Source organism: Anolis carolinensis, chromosome 1 (assembly GCF_035594765.1).
Source record: "Anolis carolinensis isolate JA03-04 chromosome 1, rAnoCar3.1.pri, whole genome shotgun sequence".
NCBI classification, from domain to species: Eukaryota; Metazoa; Chordata; class Lepidosauria; order Squamata; family Dactyloidae; genus Anolis; species Anolis carolinensis.
In genome coordinates, this window is record NC_085841.1 from 338,691,757 (window position 1) to 338,719,100 (window position 27,344).

At 37.4% G+C, this 27,344-nt stretch overlaps 1 protein-coding gene across 3 annotated transcripts in view; it reads right to left on the reverse strand.

Moving 5' to 3' along the window:
- Positions 1-2,382: 2,382 nt before the first annotated feature.
- galc (galactosylceramidase) overlaps positions 2,383-27,344 on the reverse strand; it is a 39,764-nt gene continuing 14,802 nt past the window's right edge. For 2 of the 3 annotated variants that reach the window (XM_016991065.2, XM_008116802.3), the window contains 11 exons: positions 24,598-24,725; positions 15,560-15,715; positions 14,728-14,852; positions 14,070-14,197; positions 12,620-12,709; positions 11,752-11,841; positions 10,350-10,494; positions 9,233-9,413; positions 7,442-7,602; positions 6,426-6,502; positions 2,383-4,090 (listed from right to left, as the gene is read on the reverse strand). In XM_016991065.2, the coding sequence (XP_016846554.2) occupies positions 3,947-4,090; positions 6,426-6,502; positions 7,442-7,602; positions 9,233-9,413; positions 10,350-10,494; positions 11,752-11,841; positions 12,620-12,709; positions 14,070-14,197; positions 14,728-14,852; positions 15,560-15,715; positions 24,598-24,725 (1,425 nt within the window). In that variant the 3' untranslated portion in view covers positions 2,383-3,946. Of the gene's footprint in view, positions 4,091-6,425; positions 6,503-7,441; positions 7,603-9,232; positions 9,414-10,349; positions 10,495-11,751; positions 11,842-12,619; positions 12,710-14,069; positions 14,198-14,727; positions 14,853-15,559; positions 15,716-17,547; positions 17,679-24,597; positions 24,726-27,344 lie in introns of all 3 variants that reach the window. The other variant, XM_003214421.4, reaches the window with a different exon arrangement.

The window sequence follows — 27,344 nt, forward strand, 5'->3', positions numbered from 1 at the left end:
CAAGACAGAGGTCCTCCTGGTCAATTGCAGGACCGATCGGGATACTGGGTGGCAACCTGTCCTCAATAGGCTAACATTCCCCCTGAAGACGCAAGTCCGCAGCTTGGGGGTCCTCCTGGATTTATCGCTGATGCTTGATCCTCAGGTGAAGACAGTGGCCGGGAGGGCTTTTGCACAATTAAAATTTGTGCGCCAGCTGCGACCATAGCTCGAGAAATCTGACTTAGCCACGGTGCTCCATGCCATGGTTACAACCAAATTGGATTACTATAATGCTCTCTACATGGGGCTGCCCTTGAAGACTCCAGCTGGTTCAGAGATCGGCAGCCAGGCTCCTAACTGGAGCCAATTACAGGGAGCATACAACAAACCTACTAAAGCAGCTCCACTGGCTGCCAATAAGCTGCCAGTCCCAATTCAAGGTGCAGGTCATGACCTATAAAGCCCTATACGGCTCGGGCCCAACCCTTCTCCATGATCGCGTCTCCCCCTATGAACCGGCGCATGCTCTAATATCTTCCAGAGAGGCCCTCCTCTCGCTCCTGCCACCGTCACAGGCACGGTTGATGGGGACAAGGGAGAGGGCCTTCTCGATGGTGCCCCCCCCCCCCCGGCTCTGGAATGCCCTCCCTGTAGAGATCAGGCAAGCCCCCATTCTATCCTCATTTCATAAGGAGCTGAAAACCTGGTAATCTTAGAATAGAGCTGCTTAGACCCTCTAGCTATGCTCTCGCTTAGCACTATATCCGCCCCTCCCCACACTGTATTGCAGCACCTGGCACACCTAGCACTTTATAGCTGGCCACTTAAACGTTAAATCCTGGTCACTGTATTCATTGATGGAGCCCTGTCATTAGGTTATAATTCTTGGTTGTGTGTTTTATGACTATTTGTTTTATGCATTCCTGTTATGTGTATGATGTCTTAATTGCGGTATGTTTTAACTTGTTGTATGTTTCCTGCTATGCTGGAAACTGCTCTGAGTCCCTTGAGGAGATAGGGCGGTATATAAATAAAGTTTTATTTATTTATTGTTTGTAGTATAACAATTAAAGCATGGGCTCAATTTACATCCTAGGGAATTGAGCATGTTCACATCAATTGTAACTGTGTGCACATTTGAAAGGATGGAAGCTTAGAAAAGGGCAATTGTGATACATAGACCTAATTGCTTGAAAACATTTCATTATCACCCAAGTTCTCCTTTGTTTCACTGCTTATTTGTTCCACAATCTGATGATCAGATATTGATTCTTCACATTCCAATTCCTATTTTGCTGTTACTTTTGATAAAGAATAATGCATGATTGTCTACTAACATTACTCAGAATACTCTGTGCACATCTGTTCATGTGGAGCATAAGTAATGTTTCTTATGAGTTATCCTTTCATCTCTCTCCTCCTTCTGGCAAACCCAGATTCAGTAATATAATCCTGCTCCATATTTCTGTGAATATGAAGCAAGACTTAATATTTTCATATGAAGTCTGCTCCCAATTCTGCTGAACCATTTGTGTTATGTTGGTAGTAAATTATAACAACCCTCTAGAAAACTTTAATGTCATATTTCTTTCCTTAGGTATTCAGCTGATGTCTTGAGGAAAAACTACAAATTATCACATTTGTATCTTGTCCTTCCAAGAAGCCCAAAGTAACATACATGGGCCTTACTTGCTAATGATTCTATAAAGCAAGTATACCCTAAGGTCCATCAGAAAATCCATGCCCTTCTCTGCACCTTGGCATTCTCTGAGTCTTCACTGGGAATCTAAGTCCTCACCTTTGTTACTGAAGGTTAATATACAATAAAATAAATCACCATATACTTTAGCTTCCAACTGTATATAGAACAATGGGACTATTAAGTAGCTGGTTTATGAGGTCCAAGGCATGGCTGAAAGAGTGGGACAAAGGTATTCAGAATAATTTTGCACCAAATCACACCAACCACAGATGAGTGGGGCATACAAGTCACCATTTAAATCTGTGGGTGAAGTCCCCCACTTACATGCTTTAATTATGAATTATGAATACTTCAGCTTGTATCACATTCTTCATTAAAAAGGCTTTTTTCTGTTACATTAATCTATGTCAGTTTTCACGGCCTTATCTCCCCCAACTGTGTGCAATCTATTATGTGCGTGCCATACAATGTTATATGTGTACCTGCACATACACAATTGAAGACATTCAGGGCAGGTTTAGTAACATTCTTAACTATGAGCAACTTTTACGGTATTCAATAGGGTTGGTACTGAGTAAGATATGTATGTCACTGAACCGTCACGATTCTTTGGGTCTTACATAGTAAGAACCTAGATCATCTCTAATCCTTCAGGGAAAAAAACCCCATGCTTACAAAAAAGTAGCATTCCACACAACTTAAATTTTTGAACAGCATTTATTTTGTCATCTGAAACAGCAGGCCTTGTAGTAGTCACAATTAATCATTCACCCAAACATGAAGGAAGCTTGTTAAGAACCAAGTAAGGATAATACAGTGTAACCTGGTGAGCACACTTATAAAACACCAGTTTTAGATCTACTATTTCATAAATTAACAAGAAACTGAATTCATTATCACAATAACATTTAGTACACAACACAAAAAATATAACTTTTTTATTCTAGTGCAAATACATGTAAAAAAATATTTAGTCTTTGGATCAAATGCAGTCAATCATGTCATTACATCCAAGAAGTTAGTGGGTAATGAGAATCTCTATTTTTATTTTTGTAATCTAATCTGACAGGCACATTGAACCAATAGCAGTATTAGCATAAGACATCCAATTTGACATAAGATACATATCAATGTACATTAAAAACTTCATAAATCTATTTAGCTACTAAATCATGGGATTTAGGATGCAAGACATTTTTTCTGATTATTAATCCAAATTTAAGCAACTGTGATGGGAAAAATGTTTGTTTTTTTTCACCCTCTAGATTACCTTTCCTTAAAAAGATAACATATAGAGGAGTAGCTTTACTAAAAACTTCCTCCTCGTGGGTAGTGTCACCAGCATTATGAAAAGCTGAGGCACCTAGATATATATATAATCTGTTTTGAGGTTGTTGCTCACACAAAAGTGTGGGCTGTCGAGCCGAGGATCATGAGCACTCTTGGAGTGATTGTATGTGGACACTTTCATGAGTGAGGTGACCATGAATTTTCACAGCAATCCTTTCATTTAGCAGGGAAGGAGGGAAAGGAAGAAGAAAAAGCCGGCAGTGTGACTTGTGGGGTTACCACCCTCAGAATAAATGACAGGCACTTTCAACATATTGACTACACTGCTTTGAATAGAAGAGGTAGTTTAAAATAAGGCTATCTAGGCATGAGCTGGTTTCCTTTCCAGGAAGCTGAATTAAGACATCAGAAGGCTAGGACTGAAATCTATTACTTCCTGGGAGAAGGCAATTATATCTATTATGTCCTTTATTCTATCACAACAGATGCAAAACAAAAGTGGTAAAATATCTTTAATTCACATCACTTCATAATAACTTCAGTGAAATAATGTGCCTACTGTAAACTGAATCTTACTGAAAGAAACGGACTTCACTGGAAAGTATTCAAAATAGCTGTTTTGTAAGGCCTCTATGTACATACATACTAGAAAGTTTAAAATTTCACCCAATGAAAGAATAGGAATGCACTGTGGTTTCATTTAAAGCTTGCAAAAGAAACAGAGAAGAAAAGAAATTAGACTTTGTAAAAGTAATACTTTCTGCCCAGGAGATAAAAGTATAATTTCAAGAAAAAAACCAATTGGAACAACACAGACATAAGTATAACTGGAGGTAAGCTGGATGCATTGTTAAAAGTTGGAGGAAAGAAACAAAATTTCCCTACCAATGTCATTTAAAAACATAAACCAAACATTGAAGGCTTTACTTGGATCTAGTTCAAAGATTGGCTTCACCATGTGTGACAGAAGCCTCAACTGGCCTTAACTTGAAAGTTGTCAAACTGAGTAAATTCAAAAGAGCGTGTCCCAATCGCTGCCCAGCCATTTTCTGGAGAGTTCACAGTAACGTTCTCCCAGAGTGGATAGCCATTTAACATGCCAGAGGCATTGGAACCCTGTCACAAGGAAAGAGAGAACTTCAACATACAAGGACTGATGCAAATTCAGCAGACCAATTAGTCAAGCTTCAAATTGCAAAACTATTCAGTAATTTGAAACGTTAATGCCCCTGGTAATTCAGCCATAGCAAGCTGGCACATAAAGGCATTGAATGGTCAAGATTGTGCTCAATTACAGAAATCAAAGAGTTGGAACCAAATGTGGGCAGATGTAATTGGCTTTTGAGGAAGAACATTTCCCTGCTACTTCTTCCTTATGTAGCCCTTCAGCCTCTTGTAAATGCTACTGCAGCAGGTCAGCTAGCAAATAGGATGAACTGTTATATACGGAGAAAAAACTAAAAATTGATAGAGAAAATCCTGAAGAGGACCACTTCTGTTGAAACGATGTACCCTAATAGATATTATTTCACTAAAGATGCCCTTTGAAAAACTTAAATGTCAGGAAGTATTTCTCTGTATGTAAGACATAAATGTATGGCTCTGTCAAGAGTTCCACACATTTTTTCTTCCTGCTGCATCTACATCAAAATAAAAATAGTGAAGGGAAGCTTGCAGGTAAAACAAAAAAGGCCTTGCATTGTGAGAGATGCTCTTCCCCCAGTTGTGTTGATGACACACCTGAGACATTTGTTTTGCTGTCTGTGCCCCTGTTCAGAAGATTGTTGTGGAAACAAGGACTGGTGATAAATCTTCAGTGGAGATGACTTTTTCCCATAACTCTTCCTGGAGTGAATTTCCCTTCCAACGGGTAGATTTCTCTCACTTCCTGTTGTCTCACCCTCATTCTTAACTATGAGTCGTTTGAAAGTTGGATGTTTGCAACTCGAGGACTGCCTGAACTTTATCAAGCATATGGCTAGCCCATATATCAAGCCATTAAAATAACTTAAACTATATTACCATTCCTGACTCATTTCACTGTATCTGATTATCCAAAAGGTTTTTCTTGTTCTTTTCTATCACAAAATCAGGAAATAGGCACAGTAAATATCCAAGTCTCTTTGGGGAAATGGTATTCGTCGCATCATACAGAAGTTTGGGGTGCTGTGTATTTATTATACACTAAGTAGAAATAACAGTATGATAGGGTAAATTGAATCATTTTTTTAAAAAAAGTGTGTGTTTCTTCCTCAATACAAACTAAAATTCTCATTCTATTTTAAAGGAAAGAATCAAAATACAAGTAGAAATGCCAACAGACTACTCTGGTAAGATGTAACACCCCAGGTTTCACAGCCCAGGATTAAGGAGGGATATGGGAATCAGAAAATGCATTCAATATGTTGCAGACTAAAATCTGGCATCACAAAAGGCAATATTCAAAGGTCAATGGGACAACTTTTTAGGGTCCCAGGGAACAGTTTTACTGTTTCTTGGCAGAAGCTTTTCATGAACAAAAGAACTACTGAGGAAAAACCACATCATACAATCATCAGATTACAATTTACTAAGTAGAGTTATATCACCTGTGGCCCTCAATTTTTATCTCACTAGCTTTCTCATGACTGGATTGTCACAGATCATATGCTTTGCATATCAGGTACCTTTGATCTCTTGCTCAAATTTCCCACCCCATTTCCATCTCCAACCTATAATTTATAGTTTAGGATCTTCATAATTAATTTTCTGAAATTGACACTATGCTAGAAAAACTTATTCCATAATACTCTGATTAGACTTGTGCCACAAGGCTTTTCATTGTATCTGATGCAAAAAATGAACATGGCTTTGCTTGTGGAAATGCTGTATATTAACCTGAACTCATTCTCCAAGTGTGGATCCTACTATAGTAGAAATAGTACCATCCACACATAAGAGGAAGCTATTTAGAGGTCCAGAAAAACCTCAGTTTGTGGGAATAAACACAGAATCTTAAGGGTGAGGGAAAATAGACAAAAGTTTATCCAAAACATGAGAACGTATGATAACTGATGACAGAATGTTACTGAGCACTAGGAGAAAAAAAGTTGTGTGAATATGGGTGTCTGCGCACATTTGCATACATTAATGAATGACAAATCCAGTTTGCTGAGTGCAAACTTTGTTGCAAGCTTTTTGCGAGTTTGTTGCAAGCACCATTAATTGTTGTGATGTGGAGTGCTCACATTTGAGATTTTAGCTAACCAGGGTTTTCCAGAGTACTCGTCTCCATGCCATGACACAGGTTTCTCATAAGAAAATAATTGTATCAATTTTATATTATTCAGAAACATGAATCTGTGGTAAGCAAAGCTTGGGTACATTATGTTTTAGGACACAGCTCTCAGATTCCCCCATTTCTTACAGCTGGTCAATACTAAAGCTATTTCACTTCCACTATTATTCTTACCGTAAGAATCAGAGTGAGTGTATGCCATGCTTTAGCCCGCACGCCAGACAGTCCTTTCATCAGGATATTGTTACCATCTGAAAAACAAATTGTTCTTCAAGATGTTGACTGTATTTTGAACACCCCATAAAATTAAGTACTACTGGAAATCTTATCATGAACAAAACTTTAAAATTATGAAAGGATATAATCTAAATTTGGACCCAATCATTATTCAATTACATCTGAATAGAGAACAAAGAAACATCAATGGTTCTGAGGAATATTTGGCTGAAGGCACTGCTGATTTCTTGTCTTTTGCTTGCCTTCCTCGGTCTGCTTGCTTCCTCATAGAAGTTTGAGAGGAGGAGACGTGGCTGGCACCGGACAATTGTGGGGAGGGAGGTGAAAGGGAGTCAGAGTAGGCAAAAGAGGTGAAATCGGCAGCCCCTTCAGCTAAATATTCCTCAGTACTGCTGGTGTTTTTACTCACCATTCAGCTCAATCCCCCTCCCCATGACACTCCTGATTTCTTGTCTGCTTTCTAATGAGCCAAAAAGTTGTATCCACAGGTCAGGCCCAAATTTATTACTTGTCCCCCCCCCAAATCTGCCCTCAATTTATACATGAATTTGTTTTATACATGAATATATATGAAATAATTTACAAGCCCTCTCCTTTGTGGTAATATTCTAAAAGTGCCAGGTTCATGAAGTCAATGGGGCTTCAATATGTGCCTGCTAACACATTTTAGTCCTCAAAAGTACTCTTGTAAACACTGGAATTAATACTACATGGAAAGCTATTTTGACTTGACATCAAACTGAGGATTGAGAAAGAACAAATCTATATTGTTGATTTATTATCTACTAGCCCAAGCAATAAAAACCACTGCGTAATGAATCTGTAAAGCAAGTAAAAAGCTCCTAAGAATGCCACCTGGCATCATTTCAAAATAAATTGCCACCCACAACTATCTAACAGGCATGCAAAATTGTTATTCATAAGTATCTAATAGGTATGTTACAATTACTCACTGAGGTCATCTGTAACTCGATATGTGCCATCTGGAAGGACCCAGAAGAAAACTCCTTTGGCACCTCCAATATAAATTCCAGCTTTGTCCACTCTTCCTGCTATAAATGCACCTCCTTTTTCTGATTCTATGTAAATGTCACTTGTTATTGTTAGATTTACCCTGAAAAGACAATATAGTTGTCAAAGTTTGGCCACAAGGTTCTTCATTTGCCTCTTCCGTAGACAAGTAGTACATGCAAACCTCTCGCTAAAAAAACCCCCATACCCTCCGATTACAAAAGTAATCTTAAGATTGTTTCTCCCATACTTGGCTTGTTTTTGGAAATTTTAGCCCGATCTGCTATGTTGGGAGGCTGTAGAACTTTAAAATAACATAGTACAACCCAAATACTGAAATGCTCCAGTAACAGATTGATCCAATATACATGATTGCCAAAATACCAAAAAAAAAAAAAGCTTCTGTGTAGCTTAGTTTTAATTCAAAACAGAACAGCACATAATATAAATCGAACCTGGCAACACCACTAAAAGACAGGTAGAGGTGCAAACTGCAGCCTGCCTAAAGAGAAAACTAAGAGGCCTAATGTCACTTTCTCTGTTCGGCCACACTATTTCAATTCTATGTTCCATTGCTGGTAGATAAAATAAGGTCTCCGCCACTAGTCAATTATTCCATCTGGTAACAGGGAGGCTATCGTCTTTTCTGACCCAATATAGCTTCATGTAAGAAACAAATCTCGGGGAAAAGTCTGTATTTTTCAATAAAGCCCCATGCTAGCAATACTGATTTGGAGATTCTTAGCTACAGTTCAAAATGGGACATTTTCAAGCTCTGGGAAGAACTAACAGAAAAGGCAGGTCACCGGTCTGGAACAAACAAAAGCAGTCCGGAGAGGGAATTAGTCATCCACACCAAGGCTTTTAAAAAACATTCTGCTCCCCCCTTTCTACCCAAGAACTTTTTTCACAACCTTTTTTCGCCCAAAAATCTGCATGTAACCCCAGCTATATGGATATATAAAATAAGTACTGATAATAAATCAGCATTTGCAAGGTTTGCTAAACATGCTGATTTTCCTTCTTTTAATGAAGTACAACTGAAACATTTTCTGCAGAATTCACTGTAAGCACTGCATGTTGTTGCTATCAGATTCATTTAAATGAGTGGCCTTCAGAAACCTTTTACCATTTTCATATTTTTTTGTGATTTCAACATTGCCCTAAGGCAACCCTTTTTGGGATCAGGACCCACAGTTTAAGAAGCAGTGATGTATAGTACTTTATTGACTTTATTGTATTCCTTTGCTTGTGAGCCATCCCTAAAATATTTACAGCATCATGTACCATACAGAATGAACAAGACATTTACCCACAAAGGTCAAATATTAGCAATATAATTATTAATACTTCAAATAAATTGCTACTGCGTAAGTATATTCTTGTAGTACACCTAATTTCATAAAAATATTCTATGAAAGTATTCCTGTAAACCATCTTATATTTATACGTTTTCTGTCATCCAATATCTTGCATTTGTCTCCTTTTCTTTCTATAAAAATAGACAGCAGGTGGCAGTCTGGGATCATGATGAACACATTACTATAGCTAGAATGATGTGAGCACAATTTCTCCAAAAAGACAGAAAACCTCTGATTCACCAGAAAAGATTCGCCTGCTGCATATATGTTGAAAGTTCCACACTATAATTAACTAACTCGGTGCTGTTTCTAAATTCCATGGCAAGCTTTATGCCAAACTGTAAACTAAATGCATGGCACTCAGTAACATACCATTTGTAATTGCCTAAAACGCTGATAGTATTCTCTGCATCGGCGACCCAAGTTACCGGTCTCTGAGTCACCACTTGTCGGAGAGTATAGGTGTGTTCACCTGGATCGGAAGTGTTTACAAAGTACTCAAACACCCCAGTTTGGTCAGCAAAGTTTGGTGCCTCACTAAAAGGTGGATTACCTATTGGGAGAATAAGAGGCTCATTATTTCCACACATACACAAATAATTGCATCACACCAAAGCTATCCCACAATGATAATACATCTAAAAGGCAGCAGATTATTGTTGCAATTCAGTGGCAGCTGGAAACTTCCAGGGTGAGTGAATCTGCTCTGGGATTTAGTCTGAACCTACATAAGATAGGGCCCAATATCTTGGAAAGTTTAAAGTTGAGACAATACCCAGGAGCAGATTTGCTATAATGATTTCATTGAAGCCACTAGTAGCCACTGCTACAGCTACTACCAAACTGTCTTTCCACTACTTCCCAATTTGGCAACTAACCACCTTAACTACATGTTTCTTCTTTGTCATCATCACCATAATCAAACTGACTGTAACACAAGAAAACCCCACAGGAAATATCAATGAAGTCCACTGAGGATCTGTATTGAAGATCAACATTTTTGCATTGATTAGAAGTACATCTGTAATAGCGTATTAACTCAGTTTTAGAGCAGGTGACTTGGACTTCAGTTTCCCAAAGGTCCCGGGAACATTGACATTGATAGGATTATAACTCTCTTGTAGAAAATTCTAAGTATCCCACCAAACTGCAAAACAGGATGGAGCCATAGCACTTAAAGTGGTATAAAACTGATATTATTTTGTAGATATAGCATAAGAGTGTCTGATGAATAAAAATTCAAACCATAGAATTATTTGTGACCTTTTCGAGACTAGATATGAATTTCTGAAAACTGAACATCCACAGAAAGAAACTGACGATCACTAGGCACAGACAAACATTTCATTCCTGCAGGAATCCTCTATTGTGTATTCCTGAACACTGATACTAGTCACAAGGAACCTGCTGTAAACAAAACTTATGGTAGGTACCACAGATACTACTGATGTAAAGTATACTACAACAATGGTTTCAAGCACTAACTTACGAATATTGAAATCATCTTGGTATTTTGATGGAAAAGGCTGAGATGGGGGAGGATCTTCGAAAGAGCCTTTATGGCCTGTTGTCAGTGTTGTCAAAGTATAGATCTCATCCAGACCCAGGCTGAGTGTTAATACCCCTTCACAGACCTGTATAAAAAGAGGATGAGCAAATGATACATTGCCAGAAGAAGCATGATAGCAAAAGAATTCTGCTTCAAATTAAATTACTCCATCCATATTTTGTCACTAATACTATACCCACTGATATCAATCTGACAGTCATGGTTTACTTGCCCCTTTTATTTCACCAGACCTACTCCAAGTATAACTACACCTGGAACGGACCAATATTCTAGCGGATTTAGTCTGCTTTAGCTACCTGTCTGGACACTGTATGAGATATTAGACAGATTATATTTTACTCATGACATATCAGTAGGTAATACAGTAAATGGAGCTTGCATCTGACAGAACGTGATTCTGTGTGGTACAGACAGTCCCTGGATTATGAACAAGATAGGTTCTGTAGGACTGTTCTTAAGCTGAATTTGTATGTAAGCTGGAACACGTATTTTTAAGTGTAACTCTAGCCCTTTTTTGTTATGGATAGAACAGGGAAGGGTTAACACACATGTTAACATTTGTTTTGCTGTCTATGCTGTTCAGAAGATTTCATCATACTTTCTGTCCCAGTGACAACTGGATTTTGAAAAGTTTGGCTGGTTGTGGAGCCAAGGATTGGTATTAAAGCTTCAGTGGAGACTAGATTTCCTCTCACTTCCTGTTGTCTCACCCTCATTTTTAACTAGGAATAATATGTAAGTCAGAACTCGAGGGCTGCCTGTACTGATACAAGGTTTATTTATAGGGGGGGGGGATCAGTGTGGTCTTCTGTTGTTGAGCATTTCTCTGTTGCACACTTTGAATACCAACCTCCTCCACCGTGTTTTATTCAACTGTTTATACTTCAAATTAAGGGTGGGGAATTTTTGGATTTCCAGATGCTTTGCACTACAACTCCCAACACTTCCACAACCATTATGGCTAATGGTAAGACACTATGAAAGTTAAAGTTGTGAGCATGAAGCTTTAACTATTGTAGAAAACCTGAGTGAGAGGAGTGAATTTGAGATAAACCTGCATTTTTCCTTTTCAACTCATGTTAATCTCCCTGCAAAGACATGAGACACATACATTCTTAATGTATGTCTCATGACACCCATTCACCAAGCTGTTTCCTCCTTACTCTTTTAAATACATCATTATATAAGGTTAAAACAAAGGGAACTGAAATGTTTTTTACTTGTACACATGTAATGCTTCATACACTGCCCAATATATAGCAGGAATTGTGAGCCAATTCTGTAGTAATCACTTTCAACCTATAGATTCAGGGACACTCACCTTTATAGGACCAAGAGACTGGAACAAGGTAGAATTTGAAGATGAAAATTCCATCTTAGAATACCACATCTGAAGGGCCTGTAATTTGCTCTGAGAAGGAAAGAAACACATACTATTATTGTTATAATAGCAATTTATTATCAAAAACTTCAGTAACTACTAGCTTGTGCAACAAAAGAAAAATCTGTCACAACACTTTAGTCAACAAGTCAGCAGTTCTCATAGTCAAAAGAAATTATATGTGGGGCAAGAAGTATGGTTAACTAGGAGATGAACTGCTACTTCAAAAGTCCTAGTAGCTGGTCAAAGAAGTGGGTGTTCAAAAACACCCCTGGCAGACACACAGTTTCAATTCCTATCATTAATGAGAAGAAACATGTATACCAGTTAAAGGCTAGTCTAGCTGATGGGCCATTCCTGAAGATTCTTTGGGAACCAATATTTTCATGGAAGGGACTGGCCTGATGCCACATGCAAAAACAACATTCTGTTTCATCCCATTGCTGGCAGATCTACAGTCACTTAAAATTCTCTGCCAGGGATCTCAAATGCTGCAGTTCATGGAAGTGGACTAGAGCTCTTTTACATGGGACTCCAAGCACTTCCCCAAGCCACAAACCCAAGGATTCTACAAGATGGAATTGTAATAGCTAAAGTGGTAGCAAACTGCTCTAACTGTAGATAAGCTGATATTGTGCACACAGTAAAGAGGAAATGGAGGCCCACAGGACAGTGGCTTTTAAAAGTTACATCCAGTTACACAGATACTTTTAAAAAATCAGTACCAGTCTTACTGCATTTCCAAGTGTTGAACATGCTGAAAATAAAACTGATGAGACAGCATTCAGGTCACATGCCGTTTACTCACAAAGGATCCTTTGAGGTGGAAAGTTGCTTTCTGGGGCGTCACAATGAATGGAAACAGAGGTGGTCTGATGCACTTTGAGTGGCCGTGGGTCTGAAAATGAATAGGAAGGAGCATGTGTCAGTGATCAACAAAAGTGACACTCTATTCCCTTTATTTCTAGCATTTAGGCTGAGACAGCTGTTGTTCTGTGGCCAAAACACAACATGGAAAAACAAGATTTGTCAAATCCAAAAAAAACCCTCTCAAAAACAAAAGTATATTGCAAACATTATTAGAAACCATTGAAAGTCTAATTGAGTCGTCATTTTGGATTGAAAGGGAGAAAATGGAATAGAATTTAAATAATCCTAAATCGCAACTTTTACACAATTAATATCATGAGTAGAACTTAAGTCTTTGACAAAATGGAAAGTTATACAGGAGAGAAGAGGCCTGAAAAACCAGTATATAAACAAGTTAATAGTTTAAAACTACACAGGAAACACAAATTGCGCTCCTGTCCATGCAACTTCTACCAAGAACAAGAAGATACTAAATCTAGAAACCACAAACCACATCACGTAAGACAGGTATAAGTCACTTTCATGTCACTGACTACAAAATTCATGGTCAAGCAATTAACAGTGGAAAAACCTCATTTCAAGACCACATTGTCAAATGTCTGTTGAAAAATACAAAAATAAATAGTGACCGGAGAAACAGAACTCTTATTCCTTGAAACAGGTATATAAATAATATTGCTATAATCCTCATTATTGTAACACTTCATATGGTTTTAAGCTGTTAATATAACCTATGGCATAATTATAAGAGCTGCAATAGAATACAGCAAAGGCCTATGTAATTGTGATTCTGTTTACTGACAGCCACATTCTCTTATCAATTTGTCCATTTCCTTTTAAAAGTCACCAGAATTGAAACAAAACATTATTTCAGGTGATAGCCAATTCCAGTTTTACACTTGTGCTGAAGATATGCTTCAATTTAACTGCCTTGCCAATTCCACTTCAGTGGGTGATCCCAGATTCTCCTATTATGATAGAGGAGCAAAAGCTGCTTTCCATCCACTTTTATGACTTGATGCCCCTTCTTGAATTTCTCTAAGGTAAAGCGCATTAAACATTTTGATCTTTCCACACAGGAAACTCTGTCAGCTCCCTGATCATTTTCATTGCTGTCTTCCACACCTTTTCCAGCTTGACAATTTTGACAGCAACTTGACAAAGATCACATTTTTAATTTATAACTTAAGTTGGATTTGCAAAGGGCTCTCTTCAGAGAGCTCTCAGTCTCAGAGATAAGTTTCAAGCCTGCTGTCCTTCACAGCAAATCCATTAGTTGTATGTTCATAAGTGGGAAGCATGGATTTCCAAAGTATTATTACATTATGCAGTCACATCTTTCAGTGTTGGGTATGAGTCAAGGTGGCCTTTGACAAAGAAGACTTTACCAGTGTTTCAATGATGATAGTAAGATTGCCTTGCCCATCAGTCAGAGCAACAAAGCTGCCACCTCCTTCCAGATGCCCATCCACTTGCAGGTACTGCCAACCCGGTAGTGTGAACTGGGTTGTGTGTGCTGTGCCAGAAAGAGAAAAAGCAGAGAGGGGGTAATGAAAACACTTTGATTAGAAGAAGGATATCTTCGAATCTGTGGCCTTTATGTAGTCAGACTAATGCAAGAGAAAAAAAATCCACAAGCAATGAGGAAAAGACAAGTTTGCAGAAGTATTTTAAAACAAAGAGAAAATGATGTAGGAAGACAAAAACAGCTCTGTGAGGATGAACATGCTCAACAGGTATGGAATGCTAACTGAAGACTTTTGAAAACTGAAGGGAATGGAAGAAAAGGCACAGGTTACTACCCTAAACTTCTACAGTTCGTCCTCCGTATATATGGATTTTGCATCTACTGATCCACAACATAAAAATATCACCCCAAATCAGTAGTAGTCCAGAAAAACGAGAAGGTGTCACATGAAGATGAAGATAAGAATTTTACAGTAAGCTGAAAAATGGCAAGCAGTGAATTAAAATGTACTTTATAAACATGGAAAGTCACAACTTGAAAAAAAAATCAGATTAATAAAAATCTGTTAGGAAATGTACCTGTGATCCATATGGGAGGACTCACAGTGTAATGTCCACTCCAAGGTTCTTGTGCTGTCATTAGACCACTCCGGCCAAAAGGCAACTCCTCATAGTAACTGGCCACTAAATTCCAAGCAATAGTACTGGAGTAAGGGGAAAAGAGAAAAATGATGTTTATGGAAGCAGGTGAACTTTTTTTGCCCCAAAACACCACATTTAGATAAACCTTACAAAAAGAGAGAGTTATACATATGGTGTCATTGGACATGGAGGTGCATTGTACATACAGGCAAAGATCTGCATGCCCATTTGGTGTCTAAGTTCAACTGTGTAACAATGCCAACCAACATAAGGATTGTATACCACAATTAATGCAAAGTTCAACATGCACTCTATGTAAGACTGATGGAGGAACTCTAAAGACATTTCTTAACTAATACTTAAGGGATAAGTCAAGTGGTAGAGCACATGTTTTTCAAGAAAGGGCTCCAAGTTCTATCTCCAGTTTTTCAAAGGAGGACTTTGACAGAATCTACCCTAACATTCTGTAAAGCTACTGCCAGTTAGCATAGACGGTATCGTATAACAAAGCACCCTATGTTCCTAATATGTTAGCAGAAGGAAATTAGCAATAAGAGAACAATAGCATCCTCTCCTTTCCTGAAATAAAAACTAATATGCTTGTCAGAGTTTCAAGCCAACAGGAACTTTATTCAATAAAGTACTAATAAAGCAGCTACCACCTCCAGCCGCAGGAAATGAGACCAGATTGCATTACTGCACCTTGCATCTCAAAATATGAATTTGATACATCGACCATCATATCTATATAATGAATGTCGAAACATACGCTGTCATGTTCCCATTCACAAAGTTTTGATTCAGGATTCGAGCCCAGCAACCTGCACCCAGTTCATTGTTGAAGGTGCTGTAATCTTCTGAAGACCAAAGTTTCTTGTGAGTCTGCAAGGCCGTAAGCACAGTTGTTGTTCCTGGATAATGAGCCCTGGACAATATCAGAGAAAGAGAGATAAAGAGACAGGTGAATTTTAACTCTAAGAAGCATTCTAGAAACACTCTAAGGAAATATATATTTTAGAAAGAGCAAAGGGCTGTGTCATTTTTACAGCATTTACATTCTTATTGTCCCTTTTCTCCCAAAGATGCTATTTTGCCCCAAACCAGGAGCAGGTAACATTTGAATGCTAGGGTGCAACATCTGTGGTGTCCTAAGGACTTCAAAAACATCCCTGGGGTCACATATACCCATAGAGTATATTTTTCCCAGCCTTGCTCTAAACAGATCTGAGCTATGCTTAATAAATGACATAACATCATCTGGAATTATAAATGTGCTCACATGTTTGCATCAAAACTTTTACAGGTGCAACACTCAGGTAATCCATAACTCAAAACACAGAGCACTGATCCTACGTGCTTCATGGGGGCTTTAAAAAAGCAAAAAACATTAGTGCTGACTGTTAGTATTCAAAGAGCTTTCTGAACACTGCATAGTATCAAATTCATTGCCTCAAAAATCCTTTCAAGACAGAAGGATCAGCATCATTATATCCATTTTGCAGTTTGAAAGCCATTCTTTTTCTTACTCTCTCCATGGCCTGCCTAGTGGCTTCACAACAGTGATGGGTTTCAAAACTTAAGATGTCTTATTTCAGTCTTTTTGCCACTACATTACATATCATTATTTTTACTGGCCAGAATTTTAAGACTTGGATTACCAAGGTCACCAGACAACAAGGCCTTTTGACCCATTTAACTTCAAAGATCAACCCACTGTGCTGTAGTTCCAAGTTGCCTTTTATGAATGCCAAAAATACTTTTAGTTCACATCTAGGAACCCAACATCCTGATATTTAGAGCTAGATACACAAAGTCTTTTGCAGTTCCTATTTCACTTAATTTTTCATGGTAAAAATACACAGGTCCAAGAGCATAAGAAACTTGCAAAGAATATGCTTTAGTTCAACAATAAAAAGTTCAACTGCTACTGAAAAATTGGATCCACTTTGTCAGAACAAACATTAGAATTCACAACTACATAAAGCTGTGGCATAGCTTTTGCATAGATAAGAAGCAAGATTACCCGTCTTGTATGGTTTGTGCCCTTCGAGCTAAGAATAAACGGTGCAGCAAATCTCAGTCTACCATAAGGGAACTACATAAACGCATGCAAACCAAACCATGGCATGCTATAGGATAAGATACGGTAATTTTGAGTTGAGTATCAAGATCTTAAGGTGTCCTCAACCCCTTCTTCACATTACTTTTACTCCCCAAGTGCCTCTTACCATGGCTTACTCTCTGCCATAGCAAGTACATATGAACTGGCATCCTCTTGGTTAGCCCCAACTAAACTCATTTAATAAATGGCTTGAATGACGAGATACTGACCCATTGATTCAATACATTCACTATAAGGACTAACAATAGGATTTAGGATCTAGCTTTATAAGCACATTTGGAAACCTAATGGAAGTGAATGACCCAAAGAGAGTCATAATATAGAATAGTGAAGCAACACATCAGGAAATATTAAAGAAGAATTTTGCATTTCTCACTCAAAAATGCTCCAATCTGAAGAAGCTTTCCTGGATAGGTGAGGGAAATGGATGAGACAGTCTAATGAAATACATTTGCATGTGCATTTTGGCACTCTACAACTAAATAGGTGCACAGACAAAATGTTAGGAAGTACATGTTTACATTCCCGAAAGAAATAAAAAGAAAATAGCACTAACATAATGGTTAGTATCAGCTTGTGCCAAAGTTAATATGAGGGAATGTGGGGAAAGTGTCAGTTTTGAAAAGATACCCTACCCAATAATATTGACTGCTTCACGCAGCTCGGAGTCGAGCAGCACAAGAAAGGAAATTGGCTCCCAGAGGTTATCGCTGGCTATGATCTTCACGTGTTGAAGCTCTTGTTTATCCAAAGTGTATCTCAAAAGCTTGGAAAATAAACAGATGAAAAAATAGTATTTCCAACCATTTGTCAAAATGATAAGAATGTTTTTTTAAAAAAAAAAAAATCAAGGTTGCTGTGCTAATTTATGTAATTTACTCAGTTAAGGACTCATTACTAAACAGGTGTATTTACAAGTTCTGTTCTCAGTTTAGTCTTAAAGAGAAGTGAAAAAAGCATCCCAATGTCATCTATATTTAATTCATAGTAAAACTAGAGAAAAGCAGAAGAATCAGTGCAAGGTGCAGGGTATAAGTTACTTAAAATTGTCAGTTTTAGGGTTTGTGCTGATGAGCTCCAGGAAGTCATTCAGGTTCATGCTTTTAGGTTGGAAAACGGGCACAAGACTACAGCTTTCCTATCCTGTGCTGAGATTAACCAGACCTTGGAAATGTTCCTCTTTTGGACTATGTCCAGCTATGGTAGTTAGTGATCTTGAAAGTTGTTCTCCAGGAAAACTAACTTTTCAAGGCTCTGGATTTATCTACCCAATATCTCTTCTGCCTGCAAGGGCATCAACACAGATGTATAAAACTCATAGGACACAAGTAAAACCAGAGTGAACAGACTGAAGGTTCTCACTATCTCTACTTACCTGCTTCATTTCTGAAACCACCACAAACAAACATAGTCAAAGTAACAAAGTGAAGCCATTTGTTTGAGCAAACTGTTATAGCAATCATAAGGAGTATTTCATTGGTAAGCAACAATTTCATCAAAATAGAATAGAATCATCAGGAAGAACAAGAAATCATAACATACAAATAGTAATTTCATTAGAAAAAATCAGTCACTTTAAAATAGTATAAACAGATTAGATTTAAGATTTAGGAATAGATTTAAGGATCCATGTCTTCCAATATACTGTGCATGTCCCTTCTTATCTACAAACCTATCAATTTACCTTTGGAAGGCAACCTAAAATAAGTCCTGAGACCAGAGATTATGAGTTGAGTATCCCGTATTTAAAATGCTTGGGACCAAAAATATTTTGGATTTGGAGGGGGGGGGGGGGGGAGAGATTTTGGAATAACTACATAACTACATAAGATATCTTTGAAATGAGGTCTAAATCTGAAATTCATTTGTTTCATATACACTTTATACACATAGCCTGAAGGTAATTTTATATACCTGTACAATACTTTACATATATGAAACAAAGTCTGTACGCACTAAACCAACCACCAAAGCAAAGATATCATTATCCCTGCCACCCATGGGAGTATTTTGGATTTTGATATACTGGATGAAGGATGCTCAATCTGTCCTTATGGTATTATCTTATGAGCCATATGTTCATTGACAGAGGCAAATGTAACAGGTTTTCAGACTTGCAAAAATAAGAATCCTATAATAAAATGAGAAAGTTTCAAGGCTGTGAAAACATATACAAAGCTCTCCTGCATAGCCAGGAGTTGGATTAGATGGCCCATGTAGTCTCTTCCAACTCTATGATTCTATGATTCTCACAATTACAAAAGTTGCCAGCATAAGGCAAGTTCCTAATCACAACTACTCAGAGCACAGGAGGCAGAGAGATGCTTATAATGGCTTCATTTGTTTTTTTAAAAATAGGATGGTACATGATGGTGAAAAGTATTTTACAATAAGAAGAAATATTAGGATCTGGAACAAAATCCAAATTCATCTCCACATGGATGTTCAAGGCCAAGGACAAAAATGAAACATAATAACGGCACCAGTGAACACTGACAAGCCAATGAAAGGAGGACAATGCAACAAATGATGAAGGCCACCGGCAGCAGTACACGATAGCACTGTGCTAAACTTGTTTTGAGAATGGCTTTTAACTCATTTATAGAGCATATACTTTGCATACAGAAAGTTCCAAGTTCCATCACTGGCATTCCAGGTACAGCCAAGGAGGACTCCTGCATGAAACCTTGGTGATCTACAGCCAGGTGATATGGACAACTCTCACCTAGCTAGACTGTTGGTCAAAAGCTTCCTATGTTATCCTAAATGGAGGAGGAAGAAAGGAATCTTGACTTGTCAGACAATCACCAAGGCATGACATTAGATTCACTAACTATAATCAGTAGCCTATGTCAATTTCTAGCCACCGAAAGACTACCAGATATGTCATGCCAGGATCATCTTGACTCATAAAAAGGTCAACAACAAAAATGATAATAATAGATAGATGCCACCTAAACTAAGCCAGGTTGAGTCAGACTTGGTTGGCATCATCTGCATGTATAGGACTCTGCTCCAAGTAACCCAAAGCACCATATCATGGGAATCTTGGGAGCTGCACTCAAATTATTTGAAGGCAGAGGTTGAGGAAGGTTACATTATCTTTTGATGAACAAGGCAATTTAGCCAGAAAGACACTGACACACCCATGTCCATTTCGTTTTTCCCAGTCAAGACAAATAAGTTCCTTAGAAAAAAAGTATTCAGAATTCTGTTTATATCAATCTTGAGCCTTATGGATACATTTAAAACTGAAAGATTTATTAAGAAATTAGATAAAATTCAAAGAAGGTTTTAATGTTTGTGTGTTTGACTGTGCTGTGACCCACTTTGAGCCACAATAAATACAATTAACCAAAAAACAAACCACAGGTGAGACATTGTAAAATGAAAACCATTTTACAAACATGTGATCAGAATGTAACTATAGTATCTCATGTATCTGAAGAACATGGTTTCATTTGCTCGAATCTGAAAAAATATGTCCTTTCTAGGCATTTCCTAGTCATCCAGTTTGACTTTGTGGTCAACTTCTGAAAAAATATACCATAGAGTCCATGGTCCTCTAATAAACTTCTATGATCAACTTCTGTCATTTGTTCAATAGGGTTCGCTATTATACATGGGTTTTGCCAAACCATGGTAAGCCTGGACACAGAGTTTGTTAGGTGAATGTAAAGATTATAGTCTCACAACATATATTGTAGGAACGTGGAATTTAAGAAGTATGAATCTGATGAACCCCAACATAGTAAAATAAGAAATGAAATATTTAAACATCGGAATGTTTGGGATGAGTGAGCTGAAGTGGACAGGAATCTACACTTTGAGTCAAATAATTACATAGTGTTTTACTCAAAAAATAAAAACATAAGAATAAATGGAGTGGCATTAATTGTGAGAAAAGATGTAGGAAAAGCAGTTGAAGGATATATCACAAAATCTGATGGAATCACATCAATAAGACTTCAAGAAAAACCTATTAATATAGCTATACTCCATGCTAATGCCCCAATTAAAGAGGCAGAAGGAATGTAAGATTCTATGTTAGAGTCCAGGAGGAAAGTGACAACATACCAAAACAAGACTTATTGTTAATCGTAAGTGATTGGAATAAGAAAGTAAAGAGCACAACAGAATCAAAGATTGTAGGAAAATATAGCCTAGGATAAAATAATAGAGGAAATGAAGAAGTTCAATTCTCTCTGCAAAAACAATACCCTAAGCAGATTGTGGCACAGACTATGAATTGCTGATATCAAAAATGAAAGTAAACCTAAGAAGAACACTAAACCTACCTGAAGAACATCTTTGTATAATTTGAGGATAATGTAAAAAATCAGTTTGTACCTTATGCATAACTGACTGAAAGTCAGAAGAACTATGAACTGATGCCAAAAATGCTGTCAGGTAGAAATCTAAAAAGGCATTATATGCAGCCAAAAAGAAATGGGGGTCTCAAAAAATAACAGATGTAAAGCAAAAGTAAAATGTGACAGAAATACGGTCTGGACCCTGAATCCAATTGTTCAATGACTTGAGCACAAATGTAAAGATAAGTATTATAATAATCAATGCCAAGAAACAGAAGATGACAACAAAAATGGAAGAACAAGAGACATCTTTCACAAAATCTAAGAAATCAAAGAGAAATTTAGAGTGTAGGGGAACGCATTACATGATCATAGTTCAAGTAAAATCTGCCAACAAATATGGAAAACAAAAGAATGGTCCACATATAGGAAATGAACAATACAAATTCCAATCCCCAAAGTAGTATATTCTAAACCAAGGATGGCCGTAACCACAAGATCACTGAAACAATCTCCTATGCAAGCAAAAAGATGCATAAAATTCTACACCAAGATGTTTATCAGATATTGAAACTGGATTAAGATATTGAAGAGGCATTAGGAATCACACTGCAAATATATGTATTGCTAAAGCCTCTTTCCAGTCAAAAGCAAATCTCTTTCAGGATATTTTATCCCTCAGGAAATAATAATATATCTAATGATTAATAACATTGATGTCTATCTTTGTTAAATGGATAAATACTCATTGTTAGACAAATCCAGAACTAGGTCAATTGAAAAAAACTAGTTGAACTGCTCTTCAGTTACTTGGCAATGAAGTAATTAGAACAGAGACAATTAAGTATCATAAGACAACTCAGCAGAGCAGGAAAGTCTATGATCTAATGGCAATAGAATGGTCAAGTGTGGCAACTGTGCAGCGTTGCAGAGCATAGAAAAGATACAAAATACAAATTTCAAAGGAAGGACGCTAGCAAAGGTAATTTGCATTATAAAATGGTTAGGTCTCCATAAAAGACAAGACACCCGTATAGTTTCCATCTATACATCTTTCAAAAGACATAAAATCATAAATAAAGTCTAGAAATACTCTATACTATCTTCAGTTAGCTCACAACCTTTCATAACACAAATGTATAACCCAGACCTGTATCAAAGCAAGTCTGTCATAGTTCAACAGCACTTATGGTTTATACCAGTAAGTATACTTAAGAATGCAGCCTAGGCTTTTTGAAACAGAGTAAATTTTATATCTCCACTTCAGTAACTTGTCTATGAAAAAGATAGAAACAACTACAGAGATTTTCAAATCAAAATAAAATGAATAAAACAATATTAGGTTTCTGAATATTTATCTATGGAACCCAAGTCAACCTACGAAACAATACACAGCCACAATCGATCATATAATAAAAAGCAGCACTAAACTGAGAACAGTTTAAAATGTTTAAAAAATGAAAAATAAGAGATCAGTTTATTACAAAATTATTCCAAATCAGTTAGAAACAAAACCTATCCAAATAAGGGCTTGGGTTTCTGAAGTAAGGAACCAGTCTAGCCTCCCATGGAACAGATTTCCACAATCTGGGAAAAGAGGTGGCCCTCTCTCTTGTCCTTACCTAACACAGCTGTGAACTCAGAGGGACTGAGAAAAAAATCTTCCATTTAATATTTCAGGACTTGGGCAGGTCCATATGGGGTGAAACAGTCTTTCACACAGTGTTGACAAACCTGTATAGTGATGACCACTAGTACTTTGAAATGTATCAGTTATATTCAGGCCTTCCCAAAGACACATTTTCTGGCAGATGTGATTTTCCCCCAGGACACTTTAGATCCCATAGAAACATGCATGGTTTATCTGAGATGTTTTTGGAGATCATTCTCTATAGCAACAAAGGTATTCCCTCTTACTGGTACAGGAATCAGCTACCGTTTTCACTCTAGCAATTCTAGATATGAACATAATTTTCAAATTTTAAATCCCTGATGTCTCCATAAGCATATTTCACACACTTATCAGATAAAACAAAGAAAAGGCAACTGAGAAGAATAATAATAATAATGTTTGCATCTTATGTGAGGTGATCCTCCTCACTCATATACATTTTTTAAAATAAAAAATAAAATGTTCATGTGTGGGAGAAAATTGAATGCATATTATTGCAATATTCTACAAGTACTGTGTGCAATTTCTAAAAATGCGAAATCAGTAATGTATCCTCTTTTCCTAGTGGCTTCATAGTAAAGAAATATGCACTGTGAAATGCAACTTACAGTATACAAAACACACTACCACAAATAAATGAAAAAGCAACCATCTAAAAGACAAAAACAAGCAGCAGCACTAATTTTATAATAATACTGCCAAGAGATGTCCTCAGCTCGCAGTAGAAAGAAAAATAAGTGAAGAAGCCTAAGGATGACATTCCAAAGCAAGGTCACTGCAACCCAAAAGCTCTATTTCTCATTAACCTAACAGCCCAAGATGTTGACACAGAAACCAATGCCTTTAAAACAGGTTTAAACTTTAAACAGGTCTATGTGGGAGGAGACTGTTGCTAAATGTAACAAGGATATGTGTAATGCAATTCAGAATTTAAATGCATATCTATATTGTGAACTTCTGAAGAGTCATAATCATACATCCTGAGCAGTCAGCTCAGCCCCATGAGGCTTTTCTTTGTCCGTAAATGAAATGTAATATATAACTAGTTTAGCCCTCTGGGCATACATAATGGTTATTTATTGTTTCAAGAGCCACAGTGCCCTATAAAGGGTGATATAAACATTATAAATAGTGATTTTATACTAGTAATTTTAAAATTAACCACCAAATTTTCATTGAATTATAGGATTTCCCAGACCTCAGGATGCAACTTTTTGGGAGGTGGGGGTAATACAGCTGTCTGATTTCCCCAACTAAAATAGCCCCTGGCTGGAGAATAGTTGGAGCTGTAACCAAACAAGCCATCTTCCTAAAGCCCTTAAGTTGTAACATGTTATAACTGCAAAGGCGTCTGCTTGATTCCCAGGCTCCACTTAAAGAAGAGGGAATGATCACGCAGAATAAATATTTCACTCTCTTAAAGGAAGTCCTACAAAGAGCACACCTCAGCTACTCCTGATAGCAAAACATAAGTATTAAAACCCGATGAAACAGTACCATGAGACAGCTTGGATCAATGAACAGCATGGAGTGCATAAGCAGAAGAGGAAAAAATATATTGCCATGCAGAAGCCCTTTAGTCCAAGATGAGAATATAGAGAAAAGCTATGCTTATATCTAAATTCCCTTTCATTCATACCATATTCTGAATAAAGGCATGAAAAGAAAACCCACGGTTCCCCTATTGCTTCCACACTTACCCTACTATTTCAACTGCGTCATTAAGATAGGGGTCGACTAGCATTGCATTTGCAATCTCCCATTCTCCATCAGCCGCAATGATTCCAACGTTCTTTATACCCATTCTGTCCATTGTATCACGAAGTACCTTGGTAACAAATAATATTACTACAGCTTTCATTAATGCAGAAGTATGACATCACCTTAACAGGGCAAATTAAAGTGGGCAGGCAATATTATCTGGATTCTTTTTGGAGACCAAGAACCCATTTAACTGGTCTGAATAAAATCACTTGAAATAGGAAGTCTATATATACTTGTCTGGGGGTCAATTCCCTTGAATCTCTGAATAGCCATGCAGACAATTGTGTGGAGCTCACAGCCAGAGAGCCAGGAATTGGTGTAAGATGCATAAGAATTATGCAATATTAATATTAAGAGTCCAGCATGATGCATTTCAACATTTAGTTAACTGCTTTAGAAAACACAACCTTATGGCTCCTAATTCAGCGAGGCTGGGTTTTTTTCTCTTTGCCTTTCCATTATCTTGCTTTCCCAGAATCCCAAAAATGTTTTTGGATTGTTTTCTAGAAACAAGCACAGTAACTTGCAACTTAATAAAGAGAGTGCTTTTAAGGGTATCCAGAATTAGGTTCCCTGGCTGCAAATTAACCATAATACTAAGCCCCTTGCATGACAAATAGAACAAGTTTGGTAAGTAGTCACTTATTGTGTTACCTGTTGCAAATATAAAACACAGAAAATCAGAGGGCAGCTTTTGGAACCCATAATAATATTTTTTCTATCCCGCCACCATCTCCCCAAAGGGACTCGGAGTGGCTTACAAACAGGACCAAGCTCAGCACAAAAAAGGTTACAAATTAAAAACATACTTAAAAACATAATACTCATATACCAGTCTGATTAAACAATTAAAAACAGCAGAATATAAAAACAACAATTAAAATGAATTGAAACGGACATCAATAACCAGATTGGGCAAGATCAGAAACCAGAGAGGGCTGGGCATGGGTTTGTGCAAAGACTCAGTAAGATCTGCTCTAGGCAGTAGGGAAAACTTTATAGGCTCCCAAAAGTGTTGACCCCATTCCCATACTAAAAGCAGCACTCTGTATAAAGCCTAGAATACTCAATGCATCACTGATCAGGAAGCCAATAGGTGCACTTTCAGTCAAGGAAGCTTTTTTAAAACGTTGATTAAAACATGGACTTGTATTGTACCCTGGATTGGGCCTGAAGAGTGATCAGATCCTATTAGTACCAGCTACAGACATAAAAGACTAGGGAGGGAGGACTGGAAACATTCAGGAAACAAAGTATTTGAGTTTTTTTCTAAAACCATATTTTTTTCAGAAATAAACATTAAAATGGATTTTAAAAATTTATAATAATGAAGAGAAGATGTTCATGGACTTGTCTTTTCTAAAAATATAGATCTAAGAAGCAAACCCTTTATATAAGACTAGCTTTGCCCGGCCACGCGTTGCTGTGGCTTATGGGAATCCTTTGTTGGCCAGGTGGAATAGCAGTGAATAGCCTTGCAGTCTCAAAGCCTGGCCGTTTTCTGGAGTAGCTGGAGCTTTTTGTTGTATGAATGTAGAGGCATGGATGAGGGGTTGTGCTGCCAAGTTTAGTGTTTCTGGGATGTGTAGTTTTGTTGTTTTGTCCTAGGCCGAAATTTCATTACCCTTTTATATATCTATCTATATATATAAAAGAGTGATGGCATCAGGGCAGCGGACAAAACAACAAAACTACAGGCCCCCCAACCTCGAAATTTGACAACACAACCCATCATTCACGGCTCTAGGTTGATACAACAAAAAGAAAAGAAAAATAAAGTCCTAATTACAGGGAGAGGAAGTTTTTATCCAATTGCTGCCAGTTTGAAGGCTAAGCTCCGCCCACTTGGTCTCCTAGGAACCTACTCAGCCCAGGGAACAGGCACAGTTAGGCCTCACTTAGGCCTATTCCACAGATTATCAGATTTTAACTGGATTATATGGCAGTGTAGACTCAAGGCCCTTCCACACAGCTATATAACCCATTTAGAATCTTATATTATCTGCTTTGAACTGGATTATCTTGACTGCACACTGCCATATAATCCACTTCAGTGTGCATACTAAACATAAAGACTACCATACAACAGACATTCAATACCACCACTACCTCAACAATTTCTCACCAACACTACCAGACAATGCCACAGCAACGCGTGGCCGGGCACAGCTAGTATATATATATATAAGATTTTACACAGTATCCAAACATTACAATTCCTGGTTTTGGTTTCCTTTTCTCAATTCTTTTTATGAGAATGAATGATTATGTGTGCTCGACACAATGGTTTGGAATACTAGAGCTGTAGTGTTGGAGTTACCAGAAATATGCACATTCATTATATTTAAGTACTTCTGTAAATTGTAATTAAGCAAAACTTAATAAAATGACTAGTCTGGTCTGCGACTATAATAAATTGTTGTATGTATGATAAAATAATTGAAACATAGTTGACTGAAGAACAATGGAAAATCCTTGACTGCTCTCTATCCTGGCCATTATTTTGATCCAGACCCCAAATAGTTTTAAAACTCTTAATTTTGCAGTCAATTTCTGATAGCACACTTTAAAATATTTCTCAAAGAAAAAGAAAAGGAAGCAATAGTGAGCAACTTCCTTTAATGTTGAACAGTGTACTTAAACCAGTATTTTCCAGAAATTAGAAACCCTTTTATTTCCTTAC